Genomic DNA, 27,923 nt, shown 5'->3' on the forward strand with positions numbered 1-27,923 from the left:
AAACATCCACTAATCTCTAGTTGGAATTTATCACGTATACTCGAGTGTCGTTAAAAATCCCGAAATCAGTTCTCGGACGAATTCTTCCCGACATTTTGCAAGAATAAATTAATAACACTACGTGCGGAAAGGGAAGAAATCCGAGTTAAAAGTTATCGTATACGCGTTGACGTTCCAGTTGTAACTGAATTTTACTTGAATTTGTTGTAAAATTTATAGTATTCGTTCGTACTACTATCATTCGTAATATATGCAAACCGTGTGCCGACATCATTACGATCGATGTGCCTATCTATTGTCAACTCTGCTAATCGAGTGGCGTTTGTTTGTTCTCGGTGTATGGGGATGTTTGCGTCATAACTTGACATAGGATTGACGTAGGATGGATCCATTGGGTTGAAACATTACGCAGGACGGTTTTCGGGGTTGAGGGTCATGCGGACCATATTGGTTTCGAATTGGTACTCTGCGTACCCTTGCTGACATTTCTTTCCTTATTTTCCATTTTTTCCTAGATCCACTTTTTTTTTTTTTGCTAAATTACTTCCAAATCATCTCTACAATATGCGTGTAAAAGGATTTCCCCGTATTCGAAGTCGTTAAGAAGTAATAGCCGTTTAAGGCGAGTCAAAATTGTCTTTATGTAATGCGTACTTGAACTTTCAAACGCGTGTTTCTCGAAACTACATTTTTCAAATTGGCTGCTAAGTTTCAGAAAAACCTACCGAATCGATTGCGCTCAAATTTGAATGACATGTTCAGTAGACACATAGTTACAACTGGTACCAGAATCTTAGTGACATTTATCATAGTTTTTTTTAGCTCAAGCTAAATTCATAGAAAAAAAATACGAAAATTTAAAATTAATTTTAAAAACTGGCTCAATTTTTTAATTTTAAAATTTTTTACTTAATTCCGGTACCAGTTATAGCCATAGGTCTATAGACTAATAATCAATTAAATTTTTTTTATTTCAAATAAGGAGAACAGTCGGAATCGTGGCAGCCATTTCACTACATTTTTTTACAGGGGTCCTTTTCGAGAGCTCTGCATGCGAAAAAAACAATATTTTTGCTTAAAAAAAAAGGTGTAGTTTGTTTAAATACAAGTCAACATGTAGTAAAAATTTCAAGTATGTGTAATTTAATGATCCGCCAAAAAAAAAAAGAATACCGAAAAAAGGGGAGAAAACTGGCCGTCACATAGTACGACCCTCTTAAACTCGCAATTACAGAAGACAACACCGTACGACATATAAAATGATCACCGGAGGAACGTTTCGAACATCTCACGTTACATTACTTGTACAACGTACACTTGATACTTTTTACTAACCCCTCCATTCATTAAGTATCTTTGACGTAGTCTATTCTCAATGTACATAAAGCTGACATTGCCACTTTAGCACAATTCAATAAAATTTCCGGCACCGCCACAGTGTTTCGAAAAACAATAAGAGCAACAAATTTTTTCTTGCGCAATAAAATAACAATAAATTAGCCAAAAATTCCGCAACAAATTTCAATGAATTGTGCTAAAGTGGCTATGTCAGCTATATGGACATCTATTCTCATAAACGTGGGCACGTTACAGAGTGCCAAATGCCGGACGTGCTGCGCTCCTATAGCATCGAAAGGGTTAAATACCGTAGAATGTACATAGACGTCACATAAACGCAGAAGGAAGGTACCAGGGACCCTCCCAATATATTCGATTAATATAAATAAATCCGTCCTGTCTCGGCGTATATACATCCGGACGGATCCAACATTAATTTCGCATTAAACAATTAACAGACCCCCGGAAATGTGAATTGAGTCGCAGATTGACAATCCGGTCCCCTGCGTTTCCCGCCTACGGATATCCCGGATTTCGAGGGTTTACGGTTTCCTTTTCGGTTTGACGTCGGGACGCCGGAGTTTTCCTGACCCTAACCTAATTACCGGGCAAACGAGTCGGGCCTTGCAGCGGCTGCGGTCTCAATTATGTATATTACTGACCTATCCCCTCTCTCGTCAGCGAACGAGCCGAGCGAAGGCAGCTGCTTTTGTCACCATGGCGACGAGACGCCGTCGAAAAGCGTGCATTTACCGCCAATGGACGCGGCAAAAAACCGTCTACGATCATTCGACACGTCCGGCCAGTGGAAACCGTTCCTCGACGTCATCGTCTCTCGTCTTTTCGTCCCCTCCTCCCCCCCTCGCGACACTTTTTCGCTTTCCATCCCCGATTTAACGATAATCGATTATTCAACGTCCGGCGAGACTGCCAAGACTCTCTCGAGGGGTCCGGATCGTTTGCCTCCTTGTTACGGTTGCCATGGAAGAAATTAAACAGATGTAGAGAGCGATGCTTCGGCAGATACTGAATATTAAAGTGCGACAACGGCGAAAAGACGAAAATGTTGCTTAATTTCGAGGTACTGAATTTGCGCGCGGTTAAAACTCTGATATTTGATTAGGATATACTTATGTTTGATGAATTTATTTCCTTGTTTCGTTATTTCGGGGGGAACGAAGGAGAGGAAAAGACCACAAGGGACGCTCGCGAGGAAGATGCAAATACATTGCCCACACCTTTGTTCGCGAGACTTTGTTTAAAAGAAATGTAATATTTAATTACGTATTCCGCGATCCGATCCTTAAAGTTAGGTCGGTAATTATTAACGGCCATTGGGCTGTTACCGAACCTCGGACTTTAACCAGATGATATTAACGATCTCCCTTAAAAAAAGAGAAATGCATAAAAACCAATAGTCCAAGGTAGTGGAATTATTCACCGCCTCGGAGAGGCGAAGCGAGGAGCGGAAAGAAGCGATTTAAGAGCCGTTCTAAAACAAGCCTCGGGGCACGTACACTTCAAATTGAAGAAAGACCAAGAATGTACATTACACCTTTCGAGTCAAATTCTTTCTAAAACAAGTCTCGAGTACGTACTCGAAAGTAAGGTATGTCGCGGACGTTGCGAGCTCAGAATTCCATTTTTTCTAGTCAAAAAAAATCGACCAGGAATACGTGCTACCCTCTGCAAGTAAAATCCTTTCTAAAACAAGTCTCGAGTATGTACTCGAAAGTAAGGTATGTAGCGGACGTTACGAGTTCAGAATTCCATTTTTTTTTCAAATCAAATCAAATCGACCAGGAATACGTGCTACACCCTGTGAGCAAAATCCTTTTTAAAACGAGTCTCGAGCAGAAAAATTTAAAAGTAATGTATTTCGTAAGTACTCTCAGCCCGAGGAATTCATTTCTCTAGGCGAACCAAATCGACCGGAAACGCTCCTGCACTTCTGAACATTGCGCTCTTTGAATCAAGTCCTTTCCGAAACGAGCAGATATATATTACGAGTCGATTCGTTTCTGGAGACCGTTCGTAAATTGAGAATTCAGTTTGCCGCAGGCAATTTAAAAGAAAAATTCCGCTTAAAAAAGTTTGAACGGTCAAGTGTTCGCGTGGGGCATTTACGTTCGGCGGCAACTTTCGGCAACGACGGCAAATTTCCTTAAATAACATAATCTTATACTTCTGCGATTTAACGAAATTTGTAATTACCGTTTATCAGTGGAGTCGCCAGATTCCTACCCCACGCGACTAGGAGCATTAGAGAATTGCATACTAATGCGGCTGGGCGAGCTTGCACATTCTCTGCAGTCTGTCGAATAGTCGAGAGTGTCGCAAATCAGCAACAATTCCCTCAGCAATTGTTACATCTATACCAAAAATATCTAGACGTGGCTACAAGCAATATCCCTTTATGAAATTTCAATTATATTATTTTTTTCTCATCCTCGACACGTGTCATTGACATCAATACCTTTTCATACGCTGTTCCTCGTAGGGATAGATGGAGCCTCAACGCGATCGCTTAAAAGTTAAAGATGAAAATCCGTAAAACAAGAATTCACGTCCAATGCTCGTCAACGATGCACCCGAAGTTACCGACTCGAGGCGGGGAAGATGATATGTGCCCATAATTATGAAAGTGGTCTAAGTCATATATTTTTTGTTTCGAAATTACATTGAATTAATTTAGTTTGAAATAATGTGGCGTGAAATAACTGATAAACTCATTTTTTTTTTTTTCAATTTTGACTTAGACCACTTTCATAATTATGGGCACATATGACTATCGCCTAGGGTGTTCATCAGAGAATGATATGAATTTTCGAACACCGTACAATAGGTAATAATTTTGACGTTTCTCTGTACCCCCCACTGTTCCGTGCGCGACACTCATGTATTTAAATTCACCGCGGCTTTTGAAATGTCAGAGAAATTTCCAGAAAGGGACTTACTGCCTGCTTAGGCCCATCGGGCCATTTACCAATTTAGCAATTTCCTTACTCCGAAATCCGTTCGTAAATTTCAGTATCCTACGATACGGTTATATTGCCCCGTACGTCCCATCGCGAAGGTTTAGGGTTCTTTAGAATTTCCTCGGGTTGACCGTCTCTATACTTTACCGTAATACCTTATTTAACTTTACCGCTAACACGTGCGCGCAACATGCACACGTGCATACGGCATGTTTATCCATCTCCACGGCAATTAGAAATTTTCCGTTCCCACCCAACCGTATTGGACATCTATCGACCAATCACGAGGCCGACTATTCGATTTTAACCGCCCTTCTTAAAATCAGATAGTCAATCGCTATGTAAGAAATATGCTACCACCTCCTCAAAAAATGTAATGCGACCTGAGGAGGAATCCTGTATTTTTTCTGTAAGTCAGTCAGTCTCCATCTCTCGTCAGCCTTCACCATCGCTTCTGTAACTGTTATCGGTATTCACGCCTGAAGAGCTAACAAAATTAAACAAGTCATTCGTCAATTTAATATTATAATAAATTCAAGTTTTTTTTCCTTCCCGACAAGTCCCACTTTATTCGGATATGTTCCTTTTTCGCGAGAGCAGTTGTACGAATATCCCATTTTGGAATTCTACTTGCAAAAACACTCGGGATTCATACAGCTGCCCGACAAACTAGCCGGGCAGAACACCCACTATCCATTACCTCCGATATTTGAGAGCCTAATACCTTGGTAGATGCTTCCAGGTCATGGTACTCCATTTTTCAAGCGCGGTCGTTCGCAACGCGTGTTGCATCCTCGGGGACGAATTCTTTCGTCTCGCGGTATCCTCCGCACGACCGCCGCTATCGATTCGACCATATCCACGTCCTTGGATGCAGCCGGCGTTGGATGCGGCCTCCGATCACCGGAAGCCCATCTCGATCGATCGGCGGGTAAACGTTAACCTCGTAAAGCCAACGTTTGCGTACAATTGGCGCGCGCAACTCGTTCCCTCTCGCGCTACGTGAGAAGCCTCTCCATAGGGTCGTCGTTAAAGCCCTTCGCCCCCACGGAGGGAATCCTCCCCAAGGAAAGCTTTCGAATATAAACGGCCGTGAAGCGGTATTTCCCTTCGATCATTTTTTCACACCAATAATCGTCCCGAACCGTCCTAATAGAACCCGAGATTAAGGTAAACTGAAACCCCCTTCAAATCAGTCAATTGGAATACAACACTTTTTTTAAGGGTATTAGACCAAACTGTCCGAAACTTTGACACGTCACTCCTGAACATCTAAGAATTCTCCTGACCCATTCAAAATTTGGATTTTTGGAAAAAATTTTTTAATTTAGCCCAGACCAGAAACAAAATGGCGTCGAGCTCTCATATTTCGATCGATATACAATTATCGAAGGCTCTGATATGAGAAACGAAAGGGTCAGGACAATTTTACGACAATTTAGAACATTCTTGTAATCGATAAACTCGCATTTCAACGGGATAAAGAAAAAAAAGTGTTGTATGCGCTTCTATGCTAAAACGATGGGAATATAGGGTCTTGGAGTGAAAATTTAATTGACCTGGAAATCACAGATGGCGCAGGGGGTCCCTCTGCAGTCAATTAGAGCCACAGAAAGCATGAATTCAGAGGATTTCTGGAGTTTTACTTCGATTTCTTGATATTTATTGTACGAAAACGACAAGTGGAGTACGCCATTTTGTACAATATCCAATATAATTCGACACAGCTGTTAATATGAAAACGAACGTCGGCGACGTAGGCATTTAGAAAAATCTTCGTTATTGACGTCGATCAAGTTCCTCGACGTGTTTCACTTCACCTTAAACCTTCGCAACGAGGAAATCCAATCGGTCGACATATAGTTCGTTACTGGAAGGTAAAACTGTAGCATCCAGATTTTCCGAGGGAAACTTACACGGAAATCGTGGAAAGATTTATAGTCTTCATGAATACACCTCAAAGAGATTATGTTCCTGCTGTAGAAGACTAATAACCGGTTAACGCTTAGCACTTAAACGCCCGATTACGCCTTAACAAGTATTAAATTAGGTATTTAGTTATTAATGCATATTAAACCCCTTTCCCCTCGAGGTATCCCAACTTTGCAATTAGTGTATGGCCGTAGGATATGACCGAGAAAAATCTCGAGATTTAAAACGGGTATAATCCCCCAATCGTTAGGTGTTTACGCATTAGTTAGAAAAACCATATAAAATCATAAACGGGGATATTGTTAAGAAATCCTCGGCCGTAAACAAAAGGAAGAGAGATGGTCGAACGGCGTTATTGCCCAGGACGTTTACCCCGATAATTCCAGACATTACGAGAGGTAATTTAACATTTTTCCGGATTATCCCGAGGGTTGCGGTCTACCATCCGTTCAAGGAAACGAATGCGGAAATTTGAAATTTCGTCCTCGGTACAGCCGGTAAGGAATAGTAATTCCGAGAGATGTACATCGCAGATTCCATCCGCGGTTCCTAAAATCAAATCGGGAGTTTACCTTCCCGCGGGATGCCGCGGAGATTGCAGAGTTTACCATAACCCTCGGTAAATTGTCTTCGTGGGAATCTCGGGCTCGGTCGATGGAACAAATTGAATGAACGCCCGTCCGGGGAACCACCCGCCGGGGGAGAGCCGAAAACCGGCTAGACCTGGCTAGAGAGAGCAGGTAGTCGCGTCCTTTTTTATTTTTATTCCTTCGGGATCCTCGGGGCGGAGCGCAGGGAGACCATTCTCCGGGAAAAGCCAAGTCGCGTCAGCACCGTCCCTCTCGGTCCTTCCCGGAATGTATAATTCATCCGTTATCCAAGCCAGTGAGGAATTCCAGCCCAATCCTTAACACTAAATCGATAATTACATCTAAAAAAAGAAAAATAAGGCAGAGTAATTTTCTTCCCACAGCGTCAATGAAGAAACGATACCCTTAAAAATATTGACTACGTCCTCCCTAAATAAATGCGCGTTAACGCTTGAACCTGCAAAATTTTCTTTCAATGCCGAAAACGAACGATTGGAATGAAGAAATAAAAATAAAGAAATAAAAGTAGAAACGATACATTTGCTCTAAGCATCCCAGGAATCACTAGACGGGCTCAATGAAACGCGTAAATGCAAATCGAAATTCAAGTACTCTCCTTGGAAACGTGTTTTTAAATATATCAATTTCTCGCGTTAAGGTACTAACATAAAGGCCAGACATTTCAATGTAGTCCTTAATATTAACGATAGGAGGTAGAGAAATAATTTTCCTCGAAAGTGATCGAAGTGGACGGAAGCGATCCTTCGAGCACCAGGATAGGCCAGAGGAGACCTCGTGGACCCGTGCTCCGAAAGGAGACGAAGAAGGGTCCAATTTTCTCGGCGAGAAAATCGAGCTCCGTAACGACGTACACGTCGGTTGAATAACCCCGATTAACGGAAACCGCGGTCTCTCCGGGCGCGGGTCAACGGCGAAGCGGTTCGTCCGGAGGCGAGGCGGAAAAGCGAGAAAACACGGTCGATAGAAGAGAGGTTAGGTAACGAGATCGGGCTCCGCGCCGATCTCGCGGTGGCTTGACGAGACCAGGTGGGTGCAGGGCACCGTGCCGCCGCGGAGCAGCCGCTCGGCGCAGTGCGCGCACGATTTACAGGTTACGTTACCCCGTGCGACGGCGCCGAAACGCGAGTCGAGGATCGGGCAGTCGCGAGACTGACAGGCGGTTTTTACTCACGTAGGTTCGATCCCTGGAACACGGTCGCCGTCTCTGCGTCCGGGACACCTGGGAAACTCTGCGAAGACCACGAGGGAAGACACGGGACGGGAAAAACACTACGAACACCCGACGCGCCGACGGAGCGCCCGTTAACCACACAACGACACAACAGACCGCCACGGACTGGCCACCACTGGCCGGGGAACGCGACTCCGCTACCGTGCGGAGCCCGAGCCGACGCTATCTTAAGAGTGGCGCCATCTCGCGGACGAGGCCCGAACTAACGTTACCGACGCGCAGCTGGCGCCAACCCGGTAGGAAATTTAAATCCCGGCCGTTATTCGTGGGTTTGAAGGCGAATTATTGTTTGTATTTTCTAGAGAGTATAGGTGAATATTCAGTTCGAGTTTGCGGGGTTGCTGGAACGCTTATTGTTAAACCATGAAGGGAAACGTTTCGGGTTCACGGAAGCGAGAGATTAGGTGGTAAATTGATTATTGATTGTATTGCTATATGGTTACAGCATAAATGTCTTATTATGCTTATATGCCCTTTCGGCATGTATCGTCTCAGCTCTCTGATCATATTAAAAGTAATCTGTTGTTCTTAAATCCATATACTTGATTTTATTCCTAGCGTGTAAATGTCATTTTGCAATATTCGAGACATGTATTAATTCCTAGGCGATCATTATAAATAATCTATTAGGTAGTCTAGTATACCTTTAATTGTAATGGACATGGAAATGGAATATAGCTATACTTTATTCCCTAATGTTTCTTGACCCTGAGGTGCCCTCAAAGGCGATTATCGTTATCAAGGTACAGACGGAAACGTTCTGTGCAATGTTTCTCTCAAAACCCTTGCAATTTTAGAAATGTTTATTAACTTCAAATCTTTGCAATTGAAACGTTTGCAGCATCGAAATTTAATAAATACTATACCATCGCAAACAGAACGTTGTTTACTGATTCAAGGTGATAAACCGAAATGATTAAGGTACGATTTATTGTGAATACAACTGTGGTTCTCGCGTGTACACAATCGCTCACTTCAGCGTGTGCCAAACCGTCACTAATTTTCTAGGATTTTGCAGGACGGAAAACCAGTGCAGCCTCTCCGTGGAGCCCCTGACCCCTTTGCCAAGAGCAACTTTTCCAATAAAAACATCTGGAGACCGTTTTGAGGAGTTCACGGATCCTTCATCGTCGCTCGGTTGCTCGTTGTTAGTAGATTCTTCCACCGAGATCTGAAAACGAGAGGCAAATGGTATTGAGCGTGAGAAAAAAAAGTTGGAAAAACTTCCTCCACGTGGGAGTGATACTTCAGACAGGTGACATTTCGTGTGACCCAAATTCGGCAATTTTCACGGTTTCGGGGCTAAGTTTAATTGAATTTTCAAATAGAAAGTCAACATTGGCTTCCGACGTGTACTTTGAATAATGCTTTTGAAACCTAACATTTATAATTGTGATCGTTTCATGCTTGTGGCAAAATAGAACAGAAAATAGGCAAAAATGGATCCAATTTATACATTCGACTAGTTACTTTCGTTATCGTCATTGTTATTAAATGCAGAGTTATCTTATTAATTAATCGAACGCGTTACTTAGCTTTCCTACTATAAGTGCCGGTCTATTAACTCGAAGCTATACACAATTTTCCATTTTTAGTGCCGCTTACCTTGCTACAGAGAACAACGAGAAATTGCACCAAATCGAGCTGATCGCGATTTATGTCGAAAGTCAGCGTCTCGTTAAACTCCGGTTGGGCAGCAGCGTGCAAAGATTTCGTTCTCCTTTTCTTTATTTTTCTCCCAAGCTTTCCGTTCAGCATGACAATCCGCACGTAGGGATCTGTAGATTAGTAAACGCTATTAAGTCCCGGAAATGAATTGCCATTAATTATTATTTCAAGCGGGATTGCTACGATCGGTCCATTTAAACTTACTGAAATTTTGTATAGTCTCTACAGTTAACGGGAATTTCAAATCACACGCCTTCATGACATTGATCGTTAACTTCTGGGCCGTTGGTAAATAAATTACTCCTAGTAAAATCTTGCCGTACTCCTGAGAATCATTAATTGCACGATATAACGTGATGAAATAGAAATAATAAATATAAGAATAATTCGTAAATGCCGTTAGATATTTTATAGCGTTAATTTCATACCTGATAGGAAGGCTTCATTTTATAATTGAATAAGTGTATCTCTGGACTAGCAAAAATCATCTTCACTTCCTTTAATGGTACTTTTAGCGCACACAATTCTGTATGATTCGCATAGCGATCCTGGTCGTGAGCTGTGATATCCAGAATCCATTCCTGTGAACATTTTAATATTTTATAATCCTCTTACACTCGAGCTTCATGAACGGAGAATAACCCTGTGCATTAGCAACCGGCTTCACTCTCGTGTATAAACCAAAACGCGTGAATCTACTATCAGGCACTCCGTTCTCTCGTCAATAAATTATGCAGTCGACAGTGCCTTGACTTCGCTACCGTAAAAGTCTACTGAAAACTTAGAAACTTCCAATTAAGCGTAATATGTAGGCCGAGCAAGGAGGGATACACTCTGAGATTACGATGCATATCCATAACTATAGCAGCTAAAATCCATTTGCATGCCAGCAGTCGGCTCTAAAGAACAAGTAGCTCACATTCCCTTTCGTCGATTATATTTTAACATAACCTCGGGCATTCTCTAGCCCATGATTATTCTGTTTCGCCATTTACGTCATTGACCTCAAAAAGTGAACAACATTTTAAATGTACATTTCCAATAATATTTCTTCTCGAACCCCATATATATAATATATAAAATAAACCGAATATATGCAACCGACCTAAATAACCGACATATACAAAATAAACCAAAATCTCTTCTTTTAGCAGAATCGGGGAATCTCCTAATCATCGACAATTTGTAATACGTAAACTTTATCCATTACTGTGTCGACATACCGAGGATGAGTTTTATAAAATGTCCAGTGCAAGGTAATTTTTGCGAAGGTACGCCCATTCTTTGATAAACCACATATGACAATTAATAATACTGTTTTTATTAATAGAACCATATCGCCGATAGGCTGCCGAATTCGTGATCGATTGCTGCTTCTCCATCGCCACTCGTATGAATGCTCATCCAATTAAGGTGAAGTGAAACACGTCGAGGAACTTGATCGACGTCGATAAAGAAAATTTTTCTAAATGCCTACGTTGCCGACGTTCGTTTTTATATTGACAGCTGGGTCGAATTATATTGGATATTGTACGAAATGGCATACTCCACCTGTCGTTTTCGTACAATAAATATCAAGAAATCGAAGTAAAACTCCAGAAATCCTCTAGATTCATGCTTTCTGGGGCCCTAATTGACTGCAGAGGGACACCCTGTCATCTGTGATTTCCAGGTCAATTAAATTTTCACTCCGAGACATCGTATTCCCATCGTTTTAGCATAGAAGCGCATACAACACTTTTTGCCTTTATCCCGTTGAAATGCGAGTTTATCGATTACCAGAGTGTTCTAAATTGTCGTAAAATTGTCCTGACCCTTCCGTTTCTCATATCAGAGCCTTCGATAATTGTATATCGATCGAAATATAGAGCTCGACGCCATTTTGGTTCTGGTCTGGGAAGTTAAAAAATTTTGTCTAAAAATCCAAATGTTGAATGTGTCAGGACAATTCTTAGACGATCAAGAGTGACGTGTCAAAGTTTCGGACAGTTTGGTCTAATACCCTTAAAAAAAAGTGTTGTATTCGAATCGACTGATTTGAAGGGGGTTTCACTTCACCTTAATCGAGTGGGCGTGCTTTCACGGTAATTAAGTTTCACTTATTCTCGACCTTTTGCGAGACTTGGCTGTATTTTCGTCTCGAATGAACGGGACAGAATTTCAGTAAGTTTATTTAAAGTTGTTCAATCACCTTAACTTCTAGTGGCTTGGCGTCGGCCACGACGAAAGTTTCTCTATAAATTGGGCTAGCCGAGTGCCTAATGCTCCTCGTCCTAAAGCTGTGCAATTTCTGCCTCCTTCTGTGGGACCAGGACTGCTTGACAATGTTCAAAGCGACGTAAGGCTCCAAAGTACAGTTGTACTGCTTCGGCGGAAGACCGGACAATGCCTGCAACACGGCTGTCACCTTGACGGCATTGTTCCTTTTGACACCTTTGTCGCGCTCACCTGTTCACTCCAAGGAGAAATGCAAGGGCGCGGCAAAGGCTCGACAAGTGGCGGAGAAAAGAAAAAAAACGAACCTCGATTCCTATTACGAGCTTTCCCGTCACCTTTTCCCCACACGGGGGCAAGTACTGGAGGCTCATCGTCAATTCCGTAGGGAATTCCCTCAACGCGGACTCGTTCTTCTGCTTCTCCGGCTGCACCAAGGTCTGTAATATTAAAATTCACGAGGGGTCATATTTACCTGTATTTCACAAGAATTACGTGGAAACAGAGCGCTTGCGTCACAAGTGAAAAAAAGTAGAAAAGCCTTCAGCCACTGAGGGTATTGTACGACTCCTGAGAGATTATATATTTTACACCTGGCAAAGTAAGCATCCAATAGAGTAATGAAATTGCTTTCTATTAAAATGAGAAACATAAGAATTATTCTTGCGAGTTTTTCGATAAGTTCACGTGAAGGTGACATTTTATCAAGAACAATTAACTGTTACACAATTTTTTCGATATACGTAATGCCGTTATTGCACTGCACGAAATCTGCTGCTATGTGATAATTGTTAAATTATTTAACAATGTATAAATACCGATTTAAATGCGGTGCCAATACTCTCGTTTGATTCCTTGTTGGTGGTGATGGTGTTTCCTGGAGATTCTGCACACTCGCTAACGCTACCTTCAGACAAATCAAAAATATTTGATCAATTATCTACTAGTAAGGTTATTTCACTAATATCACTTCATTTTAATATCTTGGAATAATTTTAATTAATATAAATTCGACCCTTGCCATTGTTACTGTTCTCGTAGAGGCTGCCTAATCGCCAGGACCTGTAGCTCACATCGGTTGGTTTCAAATTCTCCTTATTTTGTCCTTTCAATCGCGAAGATTCAACGCTGCTTTCCTTTCCTGTTAAATTTTCACAACAATAATGATAAGTATAACAAATAAACAGACGACCAAGTTAATGTCAAGGAGTACATTTTCTTTTAGAAACATTCTTTAACGGTAAAGCGCTTTTTACAACGGCTTACATAACCGTCGACTTTCCAATGATTATTGTTCAGTAATGACCGTGACCTTGACCTGATAAGAAGTTTGACCGTTTCAAGGTCCTTTTTAAAATTACCACGTGGTATTTCGCTACCTGTCAACCGGAACGCTATCAAACTACTAACGATTCTTGTCTTTGATTATTGCTAACTACCGCAGTCATTAGAATATAATGAGCAAGCAATTAGGTAACAGCTATTTCTGCTGTCCAGATATCATCTTCTAGTTGAAGCAATTTACAAGGTCGCTTTCGCACCTGTAGTAACGGTAATCGCACGGTTTATTGTTTCACGGTAATTTGTGCAACAATGATATTTCACCTCAGAAATAATGGAATGCAGTTTCGTTTCACGTCTTCTTAATTTTATAACGCGCGAGACAAATAATTGAACTTTTGGATTGTACTCGACGCGCGATCGAGGAATTACTTATATTGTAAATAAAAATGTCGACATCATTAAAAATACATAAATCATGTTTAAATAATCCTCACTTTGTTCCTCTGTTAAACTATTGTATTCAATTTACACTCGTGACTTATTTAGATAATTATAAACGGATTCTTTTGCATGCGGTAGCTGATCAAACACTAAACTTTGAATATCTCAATACCATTATAATTTACTTATTGTACCGAAATTTCACATTGTCCTCATTAGTCATAGGACGCGTAGACCTATCGTTGCCAGGACGGTTTTGAAAACGTTTCTTTTTTATCTCTACTTTACAAATATTTCGTAGTAAATTATTTCAAACCCTATTATATTCATCTAGTCGTGCGGCTGAACTGCATGAAATTCCATTAAATAATTACATTTACTGTACATAGTATCTGTGGTAAAAGTCCGCGTAGCGCAAATTTTTTCAACGTAATGTTTCCATCAAAATTGTCGACGGACTCTGGATTTCATTTTTATGTGGAGGATCGTGGTCATGTTGATACATATTATGTTTTAAGTTTTCTCGACAGTAATACCGCCGCGGAATATATATTACGTTCACGTACGCAGAAGCGCGTGCGTACGGAAGCAACCGGCACGAACGTGCGTGGAAACTCGAATCGAGGGTGGCAGCTCGGTATATCAATGACAGGTGCGTTTAAGACCGTCACCTGCGTGGCACGCAATCGACACCGCTCGGTCGAGAAAATGATTTACAAGTAGAAAAATGGTGTCAATTAGGAGCTTACTTCGCTTCCGAATGCACTCGTATCCAAGACATCCCGGGGTGAAGAAACAAGCAATCAAGAGCACTGCAACCAACATGATCGCTGCTCCCACAACCACCAACAGGATTCGGCCCCATCGGCCGAAAAAGTTCTCCATTCACTAAAAAATTTCACAATAATGTTTCTTCCCGTAATGCACATCGAGCTAGGAGAGTACGCGGTGAAATCGCGATCGTCTTGCATTAATTCACCATTACTTTACGTTTTTATGGTTATTTAATGTCCGATGTTTCTTTCAGATCGGTGCTAAACAATTGTGGATGACCAACTAAAATGGTGAACTGTACGAAATGCGTGAAATTAATTTAAAGTTAAGTAGTATCAGAGTTTGTCGATGGGTGCACCATTTTTAGCAATTAAGAGGAAAGCTCTATATATGTTTAAAAATACCATACATTTGTTATACAAATGTGTTAAACGCGATCTCATAGATAAATAATTAGGATTCCCTAGTAGAATAGAATAATTTATAAATATTCCTTTGTAATCTTTGCTAAGTATCTCAAGCGACAGATTTTTTAAGATTTTTTGCAGATTTCAATCGAAGATATTTGAAATATTTCTTGAAAATCTCAATGACATATTTAGTTTCAATAATTTATACACATATAGAGAAATTATATTTTTTAACTCGTGAACATGAAAATACATTTTTTACTTCACGACTATTATCGGACACTTCATTTGGTATCAAGAAACACGGGAGATTTTTCTAATATTTTCGTTTCGCTATTTCATTATGGGAGCAAAACGTGTCACTTTGATGTTAAATATTTTTAAAACGTTTATAATGTATTCGGCGGATAATATTTAAAAAATACTTCTATTAAAATGAAACGAAATGTTTTGTATATCTGGTAGAAAAATATTATGAAAACACATTGAGCTAATATTATATAAATATTATAGAGATAATATTCTATTGTAAAGCAACTATTTCAAATATCTGCTAAATATTTACAAAACGTACGATATTCGTTAAATACATAGAAAATATAGGACAAATATTTTGTGCTATTAGAGTTGTGTATAATTGATCTCCAAAGAATTGGAACTTTTCAAATTAATCCGTGAAGTTCAGTTATTTTCACTTGCGACAGCAATAGCCGCGCATCTGTGTCGGTTTCTAATTTTTATTTGATTTTAATATATTTTACACATATTTACGTAAAGAATACTTTATGTATGTTTTATATTAACTCTAATAATTCGATTCCTAAAAATTGTACAAATCCTTCTCGAAGAAACTAAAACAACTCTTTCTTTTTTTTTTAACGAAAAATGACGATACCTGGAGCAATTATCATCGGCAGTTGCGTCTCTTCTGAAATTTCATTGCCACCCATCGAATCCTCATCATGGATCACGGAAAGTCATCGGACCTCCCAAACACGGTCACGTTTATCATCGCCACGCGATAAAGTAAAGCGTTATTATCACGATTATTTGCATTTTATCCTATGGTTAATTTCATTATTATATTTTATTCAGCCTTCTCCGAGATTCGGGGCACTTCGTTACTGGGTTTCTTCCTGATCGATTAACGAACACGGTACCGGCATGATTTTACGACACTTCCTCCTCATCGAATGGCCCGATAAAAGACGATTCGCATTATCGTGCCACAACTGTCAGGACACGTAACATAGCAATACGGGCACGGAAATAAGTTCACTTGTTCACAGGTACGTATCGGTGCCACACAATGCACACATTCGCCGCGAGTTAACGAACAACTGAGCAAACTGTGTCGAGCTCCGATCCTTGCCGGTCGTAAAGTGTCCCCAACAGCTGATCGCTCCCAACTAAGCGGTTAGCTGAGTAGTAGGTTTCTCTTTTCTCGCCGATCAATCGATCGACTCTTCCCATTGCATCGGGGAAAAGGAATCGATTCTACCTCTCAATCTCGCCTTCTCACGGTTCCACGGTCATTTCGCCGAGAATCGCACCTATTGTCTTTCCGATGGCAAAATTGCTAGGTGCAATGACACGCGTTGGACTTGACGTAATGTACACCTACGCTTCGTACTCGTGTGGGTATGAATTGCAGGGGGAAATAGTTCTGGCAAAGACTGAACGAGAGCCTCCAATGATTTCGTTGTGCAATGCATGCGATTCTCAAAGGAATACTTTCTAACCTTTTCTTTTGGGCAATGGATTAAACTTTTTCATTATAAGAGTGAAAAAGATTGATTGATCTTGAAATCTTGCGGTATAATGGTTCCCTAGGTATTTTCCAAGGAATGGTGTGTATTTAATTTTTTATAATAATTTTGTATCAAATGTTACTTTCATCATTTGAATGGTGTTGCCGCATTTGAAAATAGAATTTATTCTACCTGACGATTTCACATTGTAACGCTTGCGTAATTATCTTTACTGGGAATGCGTACATTGTTTGTGTGACAAGAAAATTGCTAGGAGTAATGATAACTAATGCAATGTACACCCACGTTCGGTAGTCACGTGGGTACGGATCGGGGTGAAATAATAGCTCTTGCAGATCGAAAGCGAATAGTCCAACTATCTGATTATTCAGAAAGTGGGATTCATAAATGAACATTTCCACCTGTTATTTTTATGATCGACCGAATAATCCCAGCACCCAGTGAAAACGAGTCGATTCCACCTCGCAATATTGGGTGTTAAATGGTTGCTCAGTTATTCTACCAAGAATTGCGTCCATTGTCTTTTCAATAGTGAAATTCTTAAGTGCAATGACACTCGTTGTACAAACGCAATACACACCTACGCTAAGTACTAACGTGGGAACGAATCGAAGCGGAGGAGAATTATCACGAAAAATGGGAAATAAAAAAATCTAACGATATTCCGCTGACTCTTTCAAATTATTTTCTTAACATTTTACCGGAAATATTAAGTCAAATTTTTATTCGATTGATTAAATTTTCCCATGTTGATGAAAAAACAAATTCTATCATGCTAGCGATTCCAACCATTCTGTTAACAACAATCCTAGTTTAAAATATGTAAAATTTCAGGACATCGTTAGTTGCTAATCCAATGCATAGGTTTTATTTATAGGTAGAGGAACGTTTCCGTCATCATATTTAACATGCAAGTCTTAGGCACGATTAATCCTGTCATCATCTATTTATCAACACGCACGGAAAAATGAATACGTATTAACGTGTCTTCAGGGATAAGAGACTATAGACTGAACAAGGTTCACGAATCTCAATGGCATAGAAACAATTACTAGGCAGGAAAAACTCACTGAATGTTTGTGACCGTGGCACTGCGGACCATAACCGCACTCTCGCACATTGCTCGACACGAATTGCGGCTACAAGGAAAAAAGATTGCCGACTCAAATCGAAATTTAAAGCCTCGTCGTTATTTCTATCGTCGGCTTATTCGTGTGCATGCGGAAATATGAAGATAACGATAAGACGACCGGACACGTGCTTCCCACCGTTAGATTCTGTAGACTACGGTATAATTACAGGCTTTACTATACTCCCGACTCATTAGAACATATAAATATATAAGAATTTTACGCTCTCCTTAAAATGAGAATAAATGAATTTTGTATGTAACATTATCATACAGTTCTGCATCGAAATAAATAAAATTGTTAAAAAGTAGATCTTATTAACTTACGCGTCTATTACGACAATGTCGTAACAATGTACTGAAATTCTTGTGCAAAATCTCGCTGTGGCATTAAAAAGAAAAAAGAAAACTTAGAATGTCAGCTGTAATATGACAACACAAGCAAAAACTCCACTTAGCACCTTGTCATGAAACATCAGCCATTAAATATTATAATTATTGATTAACATTTTTAAACGTTGATACATCTCCGAAGGTCACCCGCGCGCACATCGCCGAACCAATTATCACCTTTTACATCCGTCTATGAATCTGATAATAAATACATGGCGATCTTTTCAATCTTTTTATTCTCTTTCCCCCCTGAGAACTGCACAAGAAACTGCACGACAAACTAATTCTGCCTCGTTCCACGTTTTTCAGTTTTTCCTCGCACTACCGATTTACCGTTCTCTGCATCACCTATCATCTTCTCTCGGGCGTCTCAATACGGATAAGTAAAGAAATAGAAAATTACGACAGGGACTTGGAAGCGGACTTCTAGGACAATTTGCGAATTTGGCTCCTCCATCACGTCGGCGTGATTTCGTGAACGCGTGCAGCGAGGGAACCGCTTGATTTCCGAGCTCCGCGTTCCCGGCGCATCGGGATGCACTTCGCGTACTCACTGGACAAGAAATGCAGCTCATGACGAAGAATAGCCGACGGTCTTCTGTCGGAAACCCGAGGAATCGGCATTCGCGACTTCCGACCAATCGTGCGCCGTCGAGCGAAGGTCTTTCCGAGTGGAAAGAGCGAGCGGAAAAATCGCCGGGAACCGTCAAAGTTGACTCGAGTCCCGCCAATCGGTGACTTCAACGAGGTGTACTCGTTTCGCCTCTACGTGGCCACACTCTCTGCATATTGTCTGCGCAAAAGAGTCGCTTAACGCTACTTCGGTCTTGAACGAGCACGCCGATGTGTACGCAATGACGGTGTACACACCTGTACGCGTCGCGGCCGCGAGTGACCACAGGTGAGCACACCGTCCACCGCTTATCACCGATATCACCCACACGTTTTCCCGCAATTGTCGGTTGACACGTTTGTACTCGGATATTGTGTCGAAAGTGATGCGTTTACTGTTTGCTGCGTTTCGCCTCGACTGCGTATGATCCTCGGTTCCTTTTCCCTGGCCGAGCCGGGTCTTGCTCGGTATGACTTGTCGGTCATTACGCGAGACCCCGGAAACCTTGGAATCAGTGACGTAACGCTCCTCCATTTCGGAGATAATGTCATATCTGAAGTCCTTCAAATTAACCCTACGTTCTGCGGAGGTTCTAGGAAGATCCTGATGCTTTGTTATCGTTTAGGGAATGGGGCACCATTTTTTATTTACCTCCGGAAAATATAAATGTAATGGTGGAATGTTGTTAAGAATGTAGGAGGGAGTTTTATTTCGAGTATTTTCTCAGGTACGGTTTAGTTAGTTATAGAATTAAACATAAAATGAGATCAACAACGGTATATTTATATTGATTATTAGAATAGTATGAGTAGTTCCAGGGGTTAAAATACATATTTTTAAAGGGTTATAGGGACTTATTCTACGAAAAGATATGATTAACTCTACCTGTGTACAGTATGAATAAGGTGCGTTAACAGGTGTGTTTGCCGTTTGATAGGTTATCGGGGATTATTCAAAATTCCTGATATCTTTTAGGTGTCCTTTATATTTATCATCAGCGCACGAACTTCGACATATCGGTACAAAAGTTAAATTATTTTTAAGGACCACTGCAATGTATAAAGTGACTAGTTGTATAACTATATTCTGTTACACGATTAAAAAAAAATGTATTTTCTAAAATAATTGAAAATAATAAATGTCGTGGAAAGAAAATCTCTGCAACATTCATTTTCCTATCAGATTTATTTCTCGTCGCAGATCCGACCATAGGAGAACGATTGGTCGATGTCCTTTGGACCTGCGGAGTTGAGACTTTCATTAATTTATAAAGTCGCTTCTAAGTCGCAGGAGAACAGTAGGGGAAACCGGGGCAAGCTGTCCTACGGGGTGTATTGACCAATGTTTAATAAATTTTTTGTTTTTTACTTCATATAATTCTTAATTTCATCATACATTCCTAATTGTGACCCACACTTTTGTTGGTTCTTGACATGATTTGTTGCAGCTTCGTTAATTTATAAAAAATTAAAATGCAAAAATTATGATGTCCAAATATAATTGTTATTGCCAATTTGCCAGTTTTGCTTAGGGATTGAAGTTCTTTGGGTCCTCGGGTTGATGACTTTCGATCGTAAAGTCTGTCCTATACTGTCGTAAAACCAGAGAAACATTTCGAAATGCTACACTTAGTGAGTTAAGGGAGTCGTACTATGTGATGGCCAGTTTTTTACACATTTTTCGGGATTTTTTTTGTGGATCATTAAATTACACATAATTGAAATTTTTACAACATATGTACTTGTATTTAAACAAACCACACACATTTTTTTTAAGCAAAAATATTGCTTTTTTTTCACGGGCAGAGCTCCCGAAAGAGACCGCTGTAAAAAAAGTAGTGAAATGGCTGCCACGATTCCGGCTGTTTTCCTCATCTAAAATCAACAAATTTAATTGATGATTAATTTATAGACCTGTAGCTATAACTGATACCAGAAATAAGTCAAAAATTTGAAAATTAAAAAATTGAGCCAGTTTTTTAAAATAATTTGAAATTTTCGTATTTTTTTCGATGAATTTAGCTTAAGCTAAAAAAAATACGATAAATATCACTAAGATTCTGGTACCAGATGTAACTACGTGTCTACTAAACATGTCATTCAAATTTGAGCGCTATCGATTCAGTAGTCTTTTCTGAAACTTGACAGCCAATTTGAAAAATGTAGTTTTGAGAAAAACGCGTTTGAAAGTTCAAGTACGCATTACACAAAGATAATTATGACTCGCCTTAAACGGCTATTACTTCTTAGCGACTTCGAATACGGGGAAATCCTTTTACAGACATATTGTAGGGATGATTTGGAAGCAATTTAGCCAAAAAATAAAAAATTGATTTTTTGGACTCGACACATAGTACGACCCCCTTGAGGACAAACTGAAATATCTGTTACATTTATTCATTTTCATTTGAAATTTAATTCCTACCGTAAATCCGATCACAGGGGAATGACCGATCGCCGTTTTTTGGGGCCCCAGGCTAATAACTTTCATTCACGTAGTTATTCCAGCATCATTGCAGAAGCACTGAACCGTGGTGTTATGCATCATGAGGTGGAGACCATGTAAAATATCTGTAACATTGAGTAATTTTCATTCCAAATATAATCACTACTGCAAATCTGATGACAGAGAAACAACCTTACACACTTTCATACATCGGCACACGGAGAGAAAAAACTTGTTATAATTACTACAATTGGGATAGATTTAACAGCAATCGTTGATGAATATAAAGACAGCGGTTCTACAAAGTAATGATTACTCTGCTAAATTATCAAATGTACAATTTCACTGTGGTACACATTATTACAAATAATGATTACAGTTACAACAATACGACAGTTATATTTACAATCGTGACAGCATAAATTCGTCAACTGAAGCAATAGTTACCACATAACGTATGTATATGATAACGTTCACTAGTGTACCCTTTACTGTTGATACATGTAGAAAGTAACGTGCAGCAACGCATTTATTACCGTTGGGGTAGCTAGAAAATACAATAGCAACATGTGTGTATTACAGTCAGCTCATGTAAAAACTACCATTGGCAAACGTACATATATGTTGCCGTAGCTGCATGTAAAAAGTATCATTAGAAACGGTATCCTTTCCTGTCGGGAACTCGGGAAATCACTACAGATATAATACATTGAAAACGGTAAATATTTGTTTTATGTAAAGCTTACCTTGGCACGATTGTTATAGGTTTTCTAACCTTTATTCCTGAAGTTCATTTTTTACAAAGTCATCCATGTGGTCACTTAATCAAACTATTACAATGAATTGAAAAAGCAAAACTCGATCTTAAATTACATCGAAAATGGAATTACGAAGAGGACCGAGTGATGATGCTACCAAAGTCATAATGAATCTAACAGTTCGCAGGACTACGCAACTAATGCATGTCACGACCCGAATGTTTCTCACGCTGTGTCTTAAACGCACAATAGGAACAATAACAGTTCACGCTTGTAAAAATTACTAGTGCTACGGTATATTATACGGTTTTCAATAGAGTTCTTGTTTTTAAATTTTACAACTCTGATGGTCATTTTTACATGTACCTTCATGCGTGTAATTTTTACTTTCCAATGTTATACACGTAACACTGTCAGATGCAAATATAACTAGAATTTATTTACAAGAATTCTACAGTTGGTGCTACAGTCGCAATCGTTAAAAGGACAAAAAATTGTGTAAGAGGAGAAATTACCGAAGGCGAACCTCCTATTGACAAGTCTATATTTTGTAGATTTACAGGTATATCAATTGACTTATTGTTCAAAAAGGAGACGTATATAAAATGGATTCAAGCGTTCCGTTCTGCGATCCTCGACCAAGTGCCGTTCCGTCCACTGTTCGTAGGGACCGTCTTGGTCTAGCCGTATCAATTGTTTAGGCAATGCTCATATCTTCTAAACATGCTCGCGTTTCCTTGCCCATGATTCTTGGAATAGGCCCGCCCATGGACCTCCCATCATTTTGCCTTGTCAATATTTCCTTCAATTGTAATTACATCTACAATAATTGTTGTTAAGGTACCAACAATACTTTGACTCGCGAGCATATGTAATGATTACAATATTATTTTTCTGCGTGCAGGGAAAGAGGACGCATCGAGATGGTACGTCACGTGAGGTCGGAACGATGAACACTTTCTAAAATATTTCTTTATTTTCATTAGAAATCTAATTCCCATTTGAAACATATTCGCAGATGGCTGGTCGATGTCCTTTGAACCTCCGGGCAGGTGACTTTCATTCATAAAGTCATATCTCCATCGGCGTAGAAACGCATGGAGAGACTAAGCCCTATCGGGTGGGGACCGGAGAGAGTCACGCACTCGGTTGGCACCGACCTCGATCCTCGATCCCCGATTCTCGAGACTCCTTTCACTTGAAACTTAGTCTCGCGCTTCTGTGTCCGGCCTTTCCATGCCACCAGGACTTGGGGACAGCTCGGTCAGTCCATCGACGATCGCCGGAACGTCGCATGGCCGGATCCGGGTAATTCTATTCCGATAAAGTCCGCTTCACTTTCGCACAACCTCTCCGCAAATCGAGCACACCGATTGCGGGTTTCCGCCCGAGAAAGTTTCTTCTTACACCGATGAGACCTTAGAAACTGTCCGCCCCTCGGTCACCGGCCTTTCGGACAGCCAATTGAACCTACGGGACTGGCAGTCGTCGAAAAACCACCGACCGCCGCTTATCCGGGATACCGGTAAAGAAGGGTACATTTCGTTCCCTAGTTTCTTGCCTCCTTGCCGGTTAAACTCCAATTTTCTCTCGAAATTGAAGCATCGAATGGCTCGGAAAGTTCGCATATCGGGCAGCGAGTCACGGGAACTAAAATCATGAGGATATCTGATTTCATTATTAAGAGCGATTGAAGATATACATTTAATAAAATTAAAATTATTCTTCTTTAAAGTTGACGACGATGCAATTTTTAAACGTCAAAAGTCGATTCCATGACGTACAAATATAATTCCTTCACTTTTAGTATTGGTTGAAAGATTTAAAGTGGACTTTTTTCGCAAACTCATTTGGAAGATGTTACGATCTTTTCTTTCTTTCTTGCGAAATATTATGTATTTATTAGATTGAACCGACGTCGTTGGTTGAATAAAAATTCGGTAGGGCGTTTAAAAATTAAATTGCTGAAAAATTAATGGATTGCAAGTGAAATTGTTTAATTGTCTAGGCGTGTGGAACTAATTGCACGTTAGTGGCAACTGCATGCCTTGTTCATTGTACTATGATTAGTTGGAAGGGGGTAAAAAAAAATTGTATTTACGCGCTGTTGCGTAATGCATCACGCTCGCGTAATTCCGCAAACCATTGCGTTACGTGCAACAACATTACGTTCTAAGACCGCTTTAGACTCGACTTAAGAAACGTACTTTATAAGTTTTTATATGTAATAATATTTTACTTGCATCTTTTTAAGCGTCACGATCAGTTCTATCGTATAGAGTTCGATATAGGCATAAAGTGTATGATACGTAATCTCGATTTAATTGTTGGATCGTTCCCATCTTGATGCACTTTTAATTATGAAAGAAACTGTATCGTGTAAATATTATCGAAGCACTTAAAAAAGTCATCTGCAATGTTAAAACACGTCAGAAAGCACGGACGTGAAGTATACATGTGCATTAATAGAATAACGCAGATTCAATGATACTTTAAAAATCAGTTTAATAATTTTATTTTATTGCAATAAGTATTATATTTTATTATAAGTCATAGAATTTTTGACACTGAAGAAGTGGAAAATTAAAGATTCCCAACAGGATAGTATTTTTGGAATATTAACGTGAATACGAATAAATTTGTTGAAAGCAAATCAGGAAGGGTTTTTTCTCTTTTCGATTGTCATATTTCGAGAAGTGTTTTTAACAAAACTTCCCTTTTTACAGGCGACGACGTAGAAGGAAACAATGCGTGGTCGAGGCGTGTAACTGAAGAAAAGTGAAATTCGACATTTTACACGATGTTGACCACGAAGGTCATCGCCACGCAACTGGCGGCTCTGTTGCTCTTCTATGACTGTGAGTAGATTTTAATTTATGTTTTTGGCCTTCGCCTACTTTGCGAGATGTGGACATCGCGCAACAACGAAGCTAAGCAATTGGAGAGAAAAGGAATTCCTGAATGGGCGCGATTTAATGGGTTGTGCTTTTACCTTTAACTCGTCGCCCGATACATTTTTTTATGATTACAATCTGTAACAGTTATCCTCAAAAATCTAATTATAAAGTATACATATAAAATGAGATAGCATCAATCTTTTATTTATTACTTACTTCTTAACCTAGTTAATTATTTATTTAAGGTGTGACAAGTTTGATCATTCCTGAGGAACTGCCAACAATCCTATCGCTAATTTACTCCAACATTCCCCCGATTAAGAAGGGTAAGTCGATAGGAATGGTACATCGATTGGTAAACAATTATTGGTACAATTCTTGAAAAGAGGTCGCATTGCAAAATATTAAAAAAGAAAAACTGTCTTTTCCTGGGCTTCTTGGGCCGTTTAGTATAATTGTACAAATTACGGTCCTTTCACCGACCTCGGTGGATGCGTTATAATTATGCATGAGTCAACCAATTGTTTTACGTTATCGAAATATTCAACTTCAGTTGTTCCTTTTAAATGCGTCATTAATTGTCATTTCTTTTTTCAAAATAGGAACGGATTCTAGAATCGGCGTGGGTTTCAGATTAGGACAACATGCAGATTTCCAGGTTCTCCTGGAATTAGGTCCTCAAACGGAGACCGAGCCGATCGGCACTTTGGAGTCAAAAAAGAGAAGAAATGTAACATTAGATTTTTCAATTCTTATATTCATATCGAAATTATTCATGTCAATGCCACGAGGACGATTAGTAGAAAAATGTCTACACTCTAAAATATCATTTGAGTAATTCCTTATATACATTTCTTATTACCGCCTTCTACGTACTTTATAAAGAAAATTGAAAGATGTAAAGTGCAATGTTAAATCATTACACATATATATATGAGTTGACAACTTTCAAAGATATTACTGCTATTGCGGTAACTTTTGTGACGTGATATTTATCACGTTTTTAAGTTTAAAAATGTATTATTTCAATTTAAAAAATAATCCACTAAATTTGTTTGATTTTTTCGTTAAATGAATAGGCATTACTGCCTGTAGAGAAAATATTTATTGTCCATTAAAATTCAGTTCGAAGGCCGTCAGAGTGCAATTTTTCTTAGCCGGTCTTTCGATTGTTCTAGCGACATATCAGGTCTTAATTACTTTTTCTACTCTGCTTCAAGGCAATGCTCAGTGCCGCCATGAGAGGAGAACTGGGTCCTTGGGCAAAAGCTGTTGCGAAATACCAACTACAGCGCAAAGTGGAGGAGCTACAGAGGATCGGAATACTAGATGAGAAATTGCAGAAAACGCCGCAAATAGAAGAAGATAAAAAGGAAAAGAAAGACCATGTAAACAAAATCATAAAATAAACGTAACCGTAGGTTTACAAGATATGGAGCAGGTGAGTGAAAGTCTCTTTCCTAATTTTCTCAATTTCTGATTTCAGAAGGACGCTGGCGAGTGGTTGAAGAAATGGAGCAAAGGAATGAATGAAAACTTGGAAAATGAGACGCCGTTAACAAGCTCCGGGAGTGAATCTGTTCTCGATCCAAATGGCAAGTTACTTTATGGAAACATGAAAGAAGCAATGAATCAACAATTGCGGAAACTTTATAAAGAGCAGCCACCGGTTGACAAAGCATAACTGCAGAATTAAATGTAAGAGTTAGGTAAATACTACTAATTGACATTTATTTTAAAATGCTGAAAAATGTTGCTTAAAACGTTTATTTTTCAGGAATTGACTAGGAAGAATATATGTATTTGTAGATGTTATAGTTCGTCAGTTACCAAGGGTGTTACCTTCTCTGTTCAAATTGTTCTTAAAAATTAATCTGTTTGCCGTTAGGGAAACATCATCTGAACCAGGATATTATCCGTTTTGAACCCGTCTTTGTCTTTTGTTACTTCTTTTGTAAAGAACAACGATTCAAGGACTCGTCATCTGATAATTTATTAGTGAAATGATATATATGTAAGGAGGTGTACTTAGCTGCAGTTTAAAACAAAAAAATACAAAATTCGAACTTTTTATTGGTTCAACATATTGCACATTTGATGTGAATAAGTTTTACATATCTTTGTTATAAATATTATTGTTTTACCTACGAAAAGTTATTATTGCATTCCTGCTGCTTCAAACAATTACTTAATTATTAAGCAATTCCTATAGATTTTTTATCGACATTAGGGAACTTATTATCGACTGTAATAACGTAGGTATTCCATTAAAAAGATCATGAACCGAGAGAATTGGGAAACTGAAATATTGCAATTGTAATGCTCCCGTGATAAAATTGCATATCAATTAAAATATCTAGCACTCTCCTCGATATGTTAAACTACTTGCAGAATGCAGAGATCTCTACAGAATGTTTACCGACCATAGAAAACAGACGTCGGTAACGTAGGATCTCAGTTGTCCGGAAGATGGCGCTGAATGTTTCCTTCCATGCAGTGGCTCACCCAGGCGGCGAAGCTTGAATCTCGGGAAATTTGTTGCAACAGTTGTTACACTTTACTCAAAAACAGTAACTTTTGCTAAATCACATGTAAGTACCGTGTAAAAGAAAAGATTGTTATCCATTTCTTGATTTACCCTCCTCAAAAAGATACTTTCGCTATGAGGACCTTTTTAATTATTGTTTCTGTCGCTTAGATGTTCGAAAATTTGAATTTATCAAGGCACATATTTTATCATTTTGTAGACAGAGAAATATTTCTTAATCTGCTTCATGTTACCTTCGGGTTCACTTGCAAATTATAAACTACTGATATTTCATAAAAGGAAAATAAATAATTATACTGGAGTCATTTAAAACAAATTTCTTACGTTTAGGAAAAAGAAAGAAAATTATAAACATTAATTTATATATCACGGTCTGATTGAATCAGGCATGAAATTACATTAATTTTTTTATATTAAAAACGACTGTGGGATATATCTTCGCTCAGACACTTTTATTCCATTATATTACATGTAGAGTAACTATAAT

At 39.3% G+C, this 27,923-nt stretch overlaps 3 protein-coding genes across 11 annotated transcripts in view; 1 reads left to right on the forward strand and 2 right to left on the reverse strand.

The window, feature by feature from the left end:
* Positions 1–8,180, reverse strand: part of LOC105694680 (mitogen-activated protein kinase-binding protein 1) — a 175,556-nt gene extending 167,376 nt beyond the window's left edge. For all 4 annotated transcript variants that reach the window (XM_012415567.1, XM_012415564.1, XM_023433111.1 and 1 more), the window contains exon 1: positions 8,031–8,180. The gene's annotated coding sequence lies outside the window, so the exon portion shown is untranslated. The remainder of the gene's footprint in view (positions 1–8,030) is intronic.
* A 576-nt stretch (positions 8,181–8,756) lies between these two features.
* On the reverse strand, positions 8,757–18,835 carry LOC105694737 (synaptotagmin-5). 4 transcript variants are annotated; one of them, XM_012415675.2, is made up of 10 exons: positions 17,724–18,722; positions 14,447–14,585; positions 12,994–13,113; positions 12,791–12,879; positions 12,281–12,412; positions 11,950–12,147; positions 10,187–10,339; positions 9,963–10,083; positions 9,696–9,868; positions 8,757–9,261 (listed from the first exon to the last, which is right to left on the reverse strand). In XM_012415675.2, exons 2-10 carry the CDS (start codon positions 14,580–14,582, stop codon positions 9,061–9,063), a joined length of 1,323 nt encoding a protein of 440 aa, XP_012271098.1. In that variant the 5' UTR covers positions 14,583–14,585; positions 17,724–18,722; the 3' UTR covers positions 8,757–9,060. The 4 variants fall into 4 exon arrangements, with proteins under 4 accessions (XP_012271098.1, XP_012271102.1, XP_012271101.1 ...); XM_012415679.2 differs by lacking the exon at positions 17,724–18,722 and adding an exon at positions 18,730–18,835 and having other exon boundaries at positions 9,061–9,261; XM_012415678.1 differs by having other exon boundaries at positions 9,061–9,261; positions 18,509–18,722.
* A 4,381-nt stretch (positions 18,836–23,216) lies between these two features.
* Positions 23,217–27,035, forward strand: LOC105694664. 3 transcript variants are annotated; one of them, XM_012415538.2, is made up of 7 exons: positions 23,217–23,299; positions 24,718–24,849; positions 25,134–25,214; positions 25,491–25,618; positions 26,109–26,276; positions 26,375–26,586; positions 26,666–27,035. In XM_012415538.2, the coding sequence occupies exons 2-6, from the start codon at positions 24,792–24,794 to the stop codon at positions 26,570–26,572; spliced, it is 633 nt and encodes a 210-aa protein (XP_012270961.1). In that variant the 5' UTR covers positions 23,217–23,299; positions 24,718–24,791; the 3' UTR covers positions 26,573–26,586; positions 26,666–27,035. The 3 variants fall into 3 exon arrangements, with proteins under 3 accessions (XP_012270961.1, XP_012270959.1, XP_012270960.1); XM_012415536.2 differs by having other exon boundaries at positions 23,287–23,526; XM_012415537.2 differs by having other exon boundaries at positions 23,287–23,516.
* The last annotated feature ends 888 nt before the right edge of the window (positions 27,036–27,923 follow it).

Source organism: Orussus abietinus, unplaced genomic scaffold (genome assembly GCF_000612105.2).
Source record: "Orussus abietinus isolate OABI.00-Male unplaced genomic scaffold, Oabi_2.0 scaffold77, whole genome shotgun sequence".
Classification (NCBI taxonomy): Eukaryota; Metazoa; Arthropoda; class Insecta; order Hymenoptera; family Orussidae; genus Orussus; species Orussus abietinus.